The sequence below is a fragment of the Sipha flava genome, unplaced genomic scaffold, assembly GCF_003268045.1.
Source record: "Sipha flava isolate LNK unplaced genomic scaffold, YSA_version1 327_pilon_pilon, whole genome shotgun sequence".
Taxonomy (NCBI): domain Eukaryota; kingdom Metazoa; phylum Arthropoda; class Insecta; order Hemiptera; family Aphididae; genus Sipha; species Sipha flava.
The window spans coordinates 233318-246888 of NW_020273015.1; the positions used below are offsets into that span (position 1 = coordinate 233318).

At 27.7% G+C, this 13571-nt stretch overlaps 1 protein-coding gene across 1 annotated transcript in view; it reads right to left on the reverse strand.

Annotated features, from left to right (window-relative positions):
• LOC112686873 (protein neuralized) overlaps positions 1-4166 on the reverse strand; it is a 30437-nt gene extending 26271 nt beyond the window's left edge. Inside the window, exon 1 of the mRNA XM_025559332.1 lies at positions 3932-4166. Coding sequence (XP_025415117.1) covers positions 3932-3959 — 28 coding nt within the window. The 5' untranslated portion in view covers positions 3960-4166. The remainder of the gene's footprint in view (positions 1-3931) is intronic.
• Positions 4167-13571: the final 9405 nt, after the last annotated feature.

Sequence of the window (13571 nt, forward strand, 5' to 3'; positions counted from 1 at the left end):
TTGAAATATGAAGAGCTAGTATTGAATACCTAGTATCATTGATTATAGAATAGTCTATTTTATTATCAATGTTATTATTTAAGTCAAAATATATTAAGGATTTACATAATTTTGTTAATAGTAAAATGTGTTATATTTTTACCTTGACCCTCCCCAAAAAAAAATTCTGTGTGCGCCACTGCTTTTGAAACTAAACTATATTTAAATACATACAAGACTAAAAATATAAGCATATATGTGAACATGCACTTGCGTATAGCTATGCGTATTCTTGCATGATATTTATTGTAAGCAAGTCTATAATGCAAGAAATTGCAATAGTGTGAACCCGGCTTAATCGTTCACATGGCACGTGATCAACGCGCGTATACGCGCGTCAACCGCGATAACAACGCAAGTTTCTATTTCCGCGCGAACACGCGCGTGATACCACGGATTGAAATATCATGTATTATTATCGGACCGTTCAATTGACACGCGCGTTTCGATGTGAACGATCGAATTTTCATCTATAGTTTTTGAAAACAAGTGTTATTTTAAATGTGGAAATTGAAATAGATATGTTAGTTAATGAAATAAAAAAAAAAGGCCTGCCATCTGGGACATTGTCATCAGCTTCTAAGGAGTCTTTAATTATCTCCAGTAGGTCATCAAATGATTTAATGAACATTTTAAAGTAATTGAAAAATTTATCATGGTGCTCTATTAGTTTAGGATATAATGTAGCACTAAATATAATGCAATAATAATCTAAGACTTAAAGAAAGCCTTGTTTTCAAAATAGGATGAACCTAATATTTCCTTTCCGTCATTTGTCTGCATCTTCTCATCCTTCGGTGGACGGACAATAAACACACAGCATCTATTACATTCATTCTTCATGACAATTTAAACTATACTAAGTAGTATAGTTTTTGACTAGAACATTCCCGTACAACGCGCGTGACCAGCAGCCATCTGAAATGTTATACGCGCGTCCATGTGAACCTAGCCTAAAAGTATCCAATACAGAAAATATCTTTGATTTTTCAAATTAATTTTATATGCCATTACATATAATATAAAATAGTATTATGATATAATTCAATTAAATTTTAATTTAAAAATAAATAAAACATAAATAATTAATATTATTAAATATTTCCTTTTTTTTCATACTCGGTGAAATATTTCATTTATTTAAAATGTAATATGGCATTTATAATAAAAAAAACAATTAATTAATATAACATTTCTGTCATAATTGTAATCAAAATATTATATAAAACATATATAAATTATTATACTGCAGCTGGTGTAACAAACAGCAAATTACCCTCGAAATTAGCGTCTCAAATCTACTTGATAGATCAAAGAAGCAATTCATTATAAAAATAAACAATTAACTCGAAGTATTGAAATTAATTTAAAAAACCCAATAATACCTAATAAATTATAAAATGTTAAATAAACATGAATAAATATTCGATGATTGACTGTAAATTGAGAAAAATTAACAATTGCAAGATTGACGATCACAATATTATCGCAAATTATATATTTAAAACATCCGGACGTTAACACTAATTATCATTGAAAAATGTTTTATCATTAAAACTAACGTATTGGTTATCCACAACATTAATAGGTTAAATACGTACCTTATCAAAAGGATGGTTCATCTTTCAGTGATTGAATATCTCATATTATCTATTTCAATATATATCAATGTTTAGGTGTAATAGGTGTTAAGGTTAGGTTCAGTGTTTTCACTGTAAGAAAATTATACAATATCAACAGTAAGTATTCGCGGACGGTTATGGTAAAAAACATTTCGAATGGAAGAAATGACGTCGGACAAAAAATTCCTAATTACTCGTATAAATACCTATCGACTGACAGTAGAATGTATATGGTCGATTGTTTTACAAACCAACTACCAACTTTCTCACCCCTCGTGGAAACTTAAAAAAAAATTTACGAGAATCAGACAAAACGCGTGAAAAAACAATAAAGTAAACAGGTTTAAATAAACTAAAAGAATTACAATATAATTAAGCACATGATAAACTTTTATCGATACAGTGCAAATTGCAATACTTAATCGGAAATTCGAATAACTAACTAACTGTAATGTGTACATTGGAGAGCGTTGTGCGTTGAGCGTCGAGCATCGAAGGTGCGCACAATGCACAATACTTTCGAGCGGTGTTGTTCATTTGATATATTACTATATTACATTTAACATAATAAAATAATTGTATAGTATAGAAAACAATTTTCGCGTGTTGTAAATTAGAAAATTTTTTTAATCCCCATTCTGAGTACACTTAAAGCTTAAGGTACTTTTACATCAATAGCTCTACCAATACTCAATAGTAGATCAACGGGTAGGTACAAAAAAAAGATAAACATGTATTTAACTACCAACTAATCCAATCGAAATAGATATCAAATTATAGAATAATAATAATTATTATTATATGAATTATTCAAATATTATTATGTATTATTAATCGCATATTATTAACTATTTTTATGCTATATGCATGTTCGCATGGTATCTACCTGTATTACCAGCTACATATACCTAAACAATTGACCAATATTTAAGTTCTATAAATCTTAGTGTAGAAACCTATCTACTACACCATTATTAGACTGTTCGCGCCCGCCAAATATATGAGCGTCGAGTGTCAAAATTCGAACATGTTTGATTTGTGACACGCCGCGCCACTGACGCTTGAAGACGACGCTCAACGCTCATAGTCAATGTACGCACTCTGATTTAAATTATATGGGCTTAAAATTTTTGCGCGACGCAACGCTCTCCAATGTACGCGCCTAACACGTTTGTTTTACATTATGAAATTTCGTTTTTTGGACGCTTGCGCGTGATCCCATATTTTATAACACGAATTCCGTTGAAATTTGATCATACACATCAAACATGACACTTCTACACAGTCACGTCCCCTCACATTCACCACTAAAACTCACGCGATGAAAATATTTTAAAAAATAATTATAATAAATTATACTAGGTATGACTATTGTTATTATCTTTTTTGTAACGACAGAACGTAGTGTACCGTGGTGTGTGGCCGCCGCAGCCTCGGCCGAGAACTTTAAACCGTGCGGGGGCCACCAGCAGTGTCGTGGGTTGTACCGTGTCGTCAAGGCTCGGGCACGCGTAACAATAATTCACTACGGTTATTACAACAACCGCATTTGAACTTGTAACGATTTATAACCACTGGTCGGGTTTCGAGAAAAAGCGTACGTGATGATTAACAGCGGTCGATGTAGCTGTCAATCGCATTTCTGCTCGATTCAGTGAATAAAACTCGGCCCGGATTAGAGTTGGATTTCAATGAATAACCAACGATAACAACTCGATAATACAATTTATTATAGAATAGATTAATTGTTAATTTTTTATTTAATGTAATAATAATTATTCTATATTTAATGGTATATCGAATATTTTTTATTTATTCAATTGATTCGTTTAATTAACAATATTTAGTTATATTTAAGATATAAAATGGAAAAAAAAATTTCTGAAAACTTGTTTTAACAAAACAAGATAACGATACTGTTTGATTTGTCGTGTAATAAATTAATATTTTGAAATAATTCAATGTATAAAGTTTATGAGAATAATTTTTGATCGAATAACTTACAATTCAGTTAAGAATTTTTAAATAATTTTTCGATAGTCGTGATGAATAATCGATTTTTATTTGGAAGTAAAAATTATTCGCTTTCTGCTCATCACCAACACAACTGCCGTAGTTGACGCTGCAGCCGTTACAGTAGATATTTTGGGATAGGAAAATCAGTAAAAACGAGACACGACCACCCGTCGACACACACATCGATTCGAAATCAGTTCCTCGGAACCGGCAGTAGTCGATAACGAAATACAATAATTAATGAAAATGCTCACCTGATTTGTGACTTTCTGTCTGCCCCATGTCAATGCTGCGGTACGAGTAAGGCCAACAATATACATTTATTACGGTGGAAATAAAAACCCACACAGTTTAGTACTATTTCCACGACGATAATGAAATAACAATAATCTACGACCGTTCGCGTTCGGTTTGCCGTCAAGTTCGAGCCAAAAAAACGATCGGTTAAATATAATTGAATACACACACGTAAAGAATACTATACGGATATCGTATTACTGAATACTGATAGCAAGAATTCATTTTTGATAACCTAGCACGTTTCCACGTCTAAACGCGCAACGCTATCTAGCCGGAGAGTAGCTCATTGTCCGTTGTGTTATCTATGATTTCGAGAACACGGCGATCCTCGGCCGTCACGATTTTCGATAATTGACAATACAATTATTATTGTTCATATTTGTGCTTCGGTTACGTGTGTACCATAAGTTGTTTACAATTACTATTTTAAGTTGGTCGATCGAAGTTTTTTCGTCTAGGACTCACTGAGACATGTAATGAGCCGTAGGATTCACAAAACTCCCATTAAAGTTGTTTGAATAAAAATTGCTTGACAAAACGGATTCTACTTTCTTAATTTTTTTTTTTTTTATTTAATTCACCTTTATCGTAAACATTACAGCAATGCAACTTCTATGTTTTATACATAGAATTTAAATAGGGCACAGTATTTTTCAAAAATAAGGTAAAATAAAAAATTAAAATAAAAATATTTATGTATACAATTAAATAAGGTAGCTGGAAGAATTGATGAAATTAATGATGGAATGAACGATAGGAATGGAACAGAAGTAGAGGAGAAGGTTAGAGTCGGGAGTTATATAGTCAAAGGAAGATAATAATGAAAAAATAAGTTGTCTACTAGAAAGAAGGGAAAAAAGTTAAATATATACGGACCAAGTAGATTACCAAGCAATGCGGAGGAGCGTACGATGGATAGAAAGGAGATCGGAAGCAAGAATTTCAGAAATAAGAAAATGTGTGGAGAAATTGTTGTGGAAAAGGCCAGGTTCACTCGTTGCCAGCGAAACCGACATGACTGGGAACCCATAAAAAATAGACAAATTTTTCATTGAGACTATGACGAAAAATTAGGTATTTGATTATGATAATTAAGGGAGAGAGAGAGGGCTTGAATGAGTTTGAGAAAAGAGCGAAAAGGCAAGCCTGAGAGTTAGAGATAATGAGCAATTTTTTTGGTATCAAGAGTGAAGATGTACTAAAGAGCATTCGGTGGTAAAGGATGATACGAGAAAGTTCAATTTATCAGAAAGGAAATATTTAGAGTAGGAATAAAGAAGACGCCGAGCCAAGCGAAACAGAGGCATCTGTGAAGACTAATAGAGAGCATGGAAAATTGAGTAGGACAAAATCGTTAAAAATAAATCAACGAGGGAATTAGGAAGGCAAGATAGTTCACTAGAAAAGTAACAGTTTTAATTATTTATGGTTAAAGTCAAAATTAAAAAAAAATTATTTATTATATCGACTGGTACTATATTTATAATTTTAATTTCAAAATTTCATTCATTTGCGTGTAAATTAGTAAATAAACTATCAACCAAATTTAAAAAAATAATGAATAATTATAATATACATATTATACTATGAAAGAGAATATAATATAATATAATTTGTTTTAAAAATATTACATAATAATATTTTTTCTAACAAATAAATTCATTGAATATTTATAACAGCTTCATTGATTTTCATATTATCATATTAATCCAATAACAATTAATGAAGGCATGATTTAGAATGTTGAAAATTACACCAAATCTTTAGAATTAATATTCAAGCAGGAAATCGACTGCTTGAAAAATTAGAAAATTTTAAATAGGCACTTAGATAGCTTAATTAACTAAGGCGGCTATAACATGGTAATATGATCCACAATCGCACAGGCAAAGTCAACTTTCATAAATAGGAAAAAAATTATGTATGGAATGTGACACTATATGTGGTGTTTGAGAAGAATAATGCAAGTTAGTTGAATACAAATAACGAAAATATTATTAGTGAAGTAAATTAACGCAGAGAATAAACTCAAAACCATCAAAGACGATGGAACATAATTGGTCACATATTGAAGCACAAAAACAAACTAGCTTTGAAAATTAAAGGTTGAGAGATCATGGACGTCCAATAAATTAATTTGTTGAAAAAATTATCTACAATGATAGACTATCAAGCTACATGGAACTAAAGAGGTTAACTGGAAACAGGGAAAAGTCGAGAGCGTGTTCGACTGCGAAACCAATCATAGGGTTGAGTACAAGAAAAGAAGAGAGATATATGTACTAAACATAATTAAATCTTATTATGGTGAGGGGACGTAACAGTATAAAAGGTATTTACCTCAAAATGTTGAGAACCCTTGCTCTAGAATATTATTAAACACAAAATAGCCAAACAATATCGATAACAACATCAAAATAACTTGTTTTCATATTAGTTTTGCGTAAACTATGAATTAAAATCCATTCACCAAATAACTAATGTACATGTCAACAATTACCAGTACATGTCCGCAATGTGAGGTATTTGTAATAACATTCACCATATGATTAATAAAAGTCGACAAAGGTAAGTGGTCATATATATATATATCCTTAACATATGGTGTATGAAACATGGATTGTTCAAAGACTCAGTTGATTTCAACGGACTATCTTCAACAAGTCGTAAGCCTATTTCTACTCATATTTATCTAGGGTTAAATATATAGTGTATACCCAAACTGCCCGATTTATTTTAAAAGCTGGCTATAATTTCAATTACATTTAACTGGCAGACGATTTTATGAACAAGACTTAGACTTATGATTCTTCTATACATAAATAGTTAAATATGATATAATATATCATATTTAATATATATTTTTATTTATTTATATTTATTTGATTTAAATTGCACGTATTTTAATAATATAAAAAAAAAATATCTGTGAGACCTAAGAAGACTTATTAGTTAATAATTTTCCAATATTTGGTAATAAATCTGATATTAATTATAACATCAAATTTGAAATATGAGGCGCAATAAACGAACTGCCATATTTATGTTTTATGTAAGATAGATAGAAAAAGATTTTTCGCCAATATATAATGAGACAAATTTGCTTGAAATCTATACGGCAAGATCACGCGTTGCAGGAAAGTCTTTCTTTGGTAATAATTTCCAAAAAAAATGTCCAAAAAAAGTTTCCAAAAGCAAGGGTGAAACAACTGAATCTGGTCGTTATTTTTACAATACTTTAGATAACAATTTATTAGCCAATCTTAAAGGACCAATGTACAATTATCGTGTCTATAAACAAATATAATACCGATAAACTCCTGACAAATAACTATACATATATAATGTAATACACAATAAAATTTTTAAAATTTAAAAATAGAACAGTATTCTGCCAATACATTATTGTCATTATCAGCGTTGAATTCTATAGAATTGAAAAGTTCTAAAATATGCCTTAGAATATGACTAAAAAACCATTATAATATGTCCTAAAATCTTAAAAAATAGCAAAAAAAAAAAAAGAAATGTATATCAAATTTAATTCATTATCTTTTGAAATAATATCTATAATATAATCATATGAATTAATAAATTTCTAAAAAAAAAAACTAAAATTACCTTTTTTTGTGAACAATATAAAAAAACCATATGAAAAAAAAGAAAAATATGGAAATTTTTTTTATTTTACATAAATTTACAATATTTCATTCGATATAAACAATATTTATGAAAAAACAATATAAAGCATTATACTAATATGCATAATAACAAAAAATAACTCCAAAATATCGAAATAGTACTAAAAATTTATAATAGTTCAGATTTGCAAAAAATAACAAAATTAAATATCATATTTGGAATCTCTTGTACATAAAACAAATATATATCTAACTTTGCTATTTTACCTGTATCCAAAACAATTAGCAAATGCTATAAAACGTGTCCACCGTCGGACATGATCGAGGTCATTACTTTTTTCTACAAAACCAGACACCTTATTATTTATTTTTATGAAAGATATAAATAAGGTTAGCTAAAGTATGTTGTGACATATGACATGACCCTTTAACTTTCGCAGTCCTCTCAATAAGCGACTGTTTTGAGACAAAAGTTGAGTAACTACAACTAGCTGCGCAAGTGACAAGTGATGGAGTGTAAAGATTGAAAACTAAATACAGATATATCAATAAAGTAAGGTCTCGAAAAAAAAAAAAATTACCGATTTTTTTCTGTTTACTTTATCAATATAATGTTCAATATTAATTTTTAACATATACATTGTCTATGTCCTTTAAAAATGTTAATCATAGATGGGTAAATATAAAAAATGACAAAACAAATGAACTTGAAATTTGACATTTGTGGTTTCTCTATACCTAGTAATTTAATCTAGTTAAGCAATAAAAAAGGATATTTAAAAAATCGCATTTTTAAAATTCCAAATCGTTTTGGCAGAATACATAATTTTTTTCCGCTGCGATGTTTACCGAGAAGTATTTTATATTGATTAATATTATAATTTCATTAATCATTTGTTGAGATATACATAAATTAATATAATATAAGTAAATAAAAACTGATATCATTAGAGTATACAATTTTTTGTTTTTATCTAATTAAAACTTTTAGGTTTAGGATGAGTAATTACTCAAATCTAGAATAGTAAAATATCTTCTAGGTAAGTTTAGGTGACGCAGCTAGTCGTATATAATTTTTTAAAATACAGTGTGTTTCAAAATTATTCATTCCATTTTAGTAGACAATATTGTTCCTGTAGTTTGTGGTAAACATAGTACCAACCATCGGAATAATAATGTTATGGAGTTTTTATCGATTATCAATAAGATGCGATAAAGCCTTAGCCTTAACCTTAGCCGATTAGCGTGATTTAATTAATTATTATTGAAATGTCGACCGAGTAATAAAAAGTATTTTGTGTGCTCCATTTCAAAAAGTGCGAATCTGTTATTACCGTGCCGCGTGATTTTCGATGAAAGCTTAACATTAAACCTCGAACAGCCCAAAGTATTCGAAGATAATATAAAAAATTCTAAAAAACCCTTTGCTTATGTAAAGACAGTCGACCAAGAACTTAAAATTAAAATGTTAAATAAATTCAAAAAATTCTCGTAAGAAGTCCACAGAAATTTCACAGAAATCCTGTGAATCAATATTTATATATGTATGACTAAACATAGACCAATTAATGTAAATATGGTGTTGTACATAACCTTGAACATTTTAAGTAGCTAAACTTGTTATTATTTATTTAATTCAAAAAACTATTTTTAATTTATTAAAATATTGTTTTGGTGTAAAACTGACTTATATAACAGTTAAAAGGGAGATGACTAATTTATACATCAATTTAATACATCTTAATTGTTCGTAGCTTTATACAATGAAATAATTATAAAAATATAATTAATTTATATTGGTTTAATAATTTTGTATTTTAAAACTATAATCGTATATTACAAATTAAATATTTTCCAAAATACGTTATGGATAGTCCACACAATATAATATGTTGATGCTTTAAAAAAAACTTTGTATTTATTACTTTTGAGTATACTATTGTATACTATTGCCAATAATATATATAGTTGCTCGATGTAAATCTCATTCTTGCTGAATGATTGAGTTCGGCCTTTTAATATAACTCTAACATATTACCAGGGAACCGATTTTAATTTAAATACAAATTTTAATGTAGTTTTAATATCGAAGAGTGTTATTGACATATGTATACATTTTATTTCATTTTGAATGAACTGATACTAATTTTATTTCAAATATTTTTAAACATTTTAGTATAATTAAATATTTTTAAATATTTTACAAATAAATAAATAATAGTTAAATATTTTACTAATAAATATATGTAATCTATATTATTACAGAATTTTCGTTTTTATTTTAGTATTTTACGATGGACGAAAATATATGATTAAGTCTGTACAATATCTTATCTAGGAAGTAGGTACAAATTTCAAAAAACTTGCAAAACAATTTAACACTTATTTCCGCTAATTTTGGATTTTTAGTTGATATTATTTTAAAATTAGGAACTTCTAAAATGGCATTAACCAAGAGTCTAGAAATAGTAGATAATGCTATTGAGCAATTAGAACGCATTCCTGAAGAAATTCGAATTTTAACAAACTCTAAATTACAAAACATATTAGGAAAAAACCCAGAATTTAAGACTGTGAAGTCGATAGAGAAATACTATTAAACAAAACTCCAAAAAACAATTTATAAATATAGTACAGTCCAAAAGAATTAACATGTATGAAATATGCACCTGTCATTTCCGTTGATGTAAAGAAGTCATTTAACCGTCATAAAGCAATACTAAGATCGAATCGTCGTAATTTAAAATTTGAAAATCTCAAATTATATATCATTTCTAATTGTTTCTCCCATAAAGAATATTCGAATGATTCAGTATAAACATTTTTATCTTTGTATTATGTATTTTTTATAAATTATAGTGAATTATATATTATTTTCAATTTCAATATTTCAATATTATAAATAAATATATATGAAGTAATAAACAAATATATATTTAAATATTTTTAATGTTTTACTAAATTTTAATCCGTTCCCTACATATTACTAATAAAGACTTTGGTAAAATGTATTGTAATTTTTAATAAACCTAGAGATGTAGGGATACATAAAATTGTTTTCACAAATTATACATTTTTTATAGTTAAAATGTTTAATGAATCTCATAACTTACATAACTCTTTAATAGTATAAACTATTATTTTTTAAATTCTAGACTAGAGATAACTATTAGAGATTATAATTATTCTTTAAAATATGAACTATAAATCTAATTTTAAACAGACGTTTATAGTATTATTTAAGTTTTATCAAGATATGTAGAAAAAACGTTATCTAAAAATATTAGATAAATTTATAGAGCAAAGTTATCCTTTATTATTCAATTCAAATTGTAAATAATAATAAGTTATAACTAAAGCACGAATTTATATGCATTTAAAATTTAGAAAAGTATTCAAAAAATAAATGCTACCGCGTTTATAAAAATATTAGAAAATTAAAATTGTGAAAGTAAATCGATTGAATATTAAAGAAGATGTTGAATCAACAAGAAAATAGGACCACAGTAGAAATTAATGTAACAGCGGATGAACTATTGAACAAATCAACAATACAACAAGTATAAATGGGATTGGCAATACTGAAAAATGGAAAGGCCCCTGGGATTGATGAAGTAGTCACTGAATGCCTAGAAAAAGATGAAAAGATGACTCAATAACTTCACAACCTCATCACTGTTAAATGGGAATAGGAGGAGATTCCGGAGTTATGGAGGAGTTAGTCTTATACCCGGTATAAAAAAAGCAATGGTGGGCATTAACTTGTTAAAAGGTTAAATTTAAGTTAAAAAGTTAATTTTTTTTAAACTTTTTAACTTAACTAGTTAGTTATTTTTGTTTTTAACTTATTAACTTTTCGGTTAATTTTTTTATTATTTTAACATATTTTTTTATAGTTAATTATCGTTATTGTACAGGTAAGTTAATTTTAATTTTTTTTTTTTATCACATGGAACCATCAGACAAAACTTAATCTTTCGATTTTGGTAATTTATTTTTTCTAATATAATAACATAATATCCTCAATTCACAATAATCAAATTATATTTTAATCTATAGATACTATAATAAATAGTAATAATTAATATTCTATCTATTGTATAGACTTACTATTTTCACGAGTTCTATTTAATGATCTATTAGGTATTGAATAATACGATTTTTGTTTAGTCTAACTCTATAGTGTAGTTCTAAAACAGGTTTAAAAATAAATAGCATAGTCTTTTAAAAGTGTAAAGTTAAAATTGGATATTAATAACACAGGTACCTGCTGGTAAATACGACAATTCCAATGGATAAAACAAAAAGTCATCCGAGATATTTATAAATTATAATTTATATTTCAGTATTCTGCGTATTCGTTATAAATACAAATATAACATATAATATTAGAAACATTAACTTTTTTTTAACTGAGTTAAGTTAATTTTATTTTCTATCTAAACTTTTAACTTATCGAGTTGTTTTTTTTTTAACTTTTAACTTTAACTGAAGGCAATTTAATTGAATTAACTTAACTAACCACTGTTAATTATTTTCACTAACGTGCCCCCCTTTGATAAAAAAGGAGATAAAATAAAATCAAAGAACTATAGAAGAATTTCTCTGTTAACAGAGCTGTAAAGAATACTTTTAAAAAGTATTTAAGTAAATACTCAAATACATTTTTTCTCAAGTATTTAAGATACTACTCAAATACTTTAATTGTATAGTATTTCAAATATTACTCAATTACTTTAAAAAAGTCTTTGAAATACTTTTCAAATACTTTTTTAAAAAAATATTTGGAGTTATTAGGCCATGGTAAAAAAACATTTTGGAGATAAATAGTCGAAAGAGATGCATTATGCGGTTCTGAATCACTTTCATCATCAATATTATAGCTAGACTTGCTCATATAAAAACTTGAAATAATTGTAATAGCCAGTAGGTTATAAACTACACATTTATTTTAATAAATAAAAATAGTGTAGGCTTGCATATAGTGATTTGTGGTAAAATCTTTGTTATTCTCATAATTCCATATAACCAGGTGTATCTGATATTAACAGTTACCTATCTAATAATACAAAAGGAAATTTTGTTACTGAATATCTATTTTTAGAAACCTGGTTTTCACAAACCTTCAGGCTTTGATTATAGGTAGCAATATTTTTACAACCAAATATTTTGAATAAAAATAAAATGTTCGAAAAAAAAACTGAGTATTTAATACAAATAAGTACCTATTCAATAGAAAAAAAAAATTGACCATTGAAAATACTTCATTTTAAAAGTATTTAAAAAATTATTCAATACTTAAAAAAGTATTTTAATACTTTTAGTCAAATACTTTACAGCATCGTCTGTTAAGAACTTCGTACAAAGTATTATCTACCCTTTTATTAAACAGATTGAAACCATTTATTAAAGAAATTATTGGAGGATACCAAGCAGGTTTCCTATCCATGATAGGTAAATCGACTATAGATCAGATTCATATAGTAAAACAAGTAACAGAAAAGCCATGGATTCAATAAAGAAGTACTTATGCTATTTGTGAATTTTAAAGCAGCATACGACTCGGTAAATAAAAAGAAACTGTGGAACGTAATGCCCCAAATGGGAATACCAAAAAATCTTATACGAATGATCTTATAAAAATGAAAGTGTGAGTACAAGGCAAGTAATGCAACTAAATATAAGGTGATTTTTAGAGGAGACTATTCAAATGAATTCCAAATGTCGACAGGTCTCAGACAAGGAATCGCTTTGTCGTCGGCTTTATTTAACATTGCCTTAGAGTCAGTGGTAAGATAAGTTCTTAGGAAGGTGAAAGAAATATAAATCAGTTATAACCAACAACTTGAAATTGTAGCGTATGCTGAAGATCTAATGATAACTATAGAAAATTAGGAGAGTCTAAAACAATCCGCAAAAGATCTAATAAGGGTAGGTAAAGAAAGTCTTACCG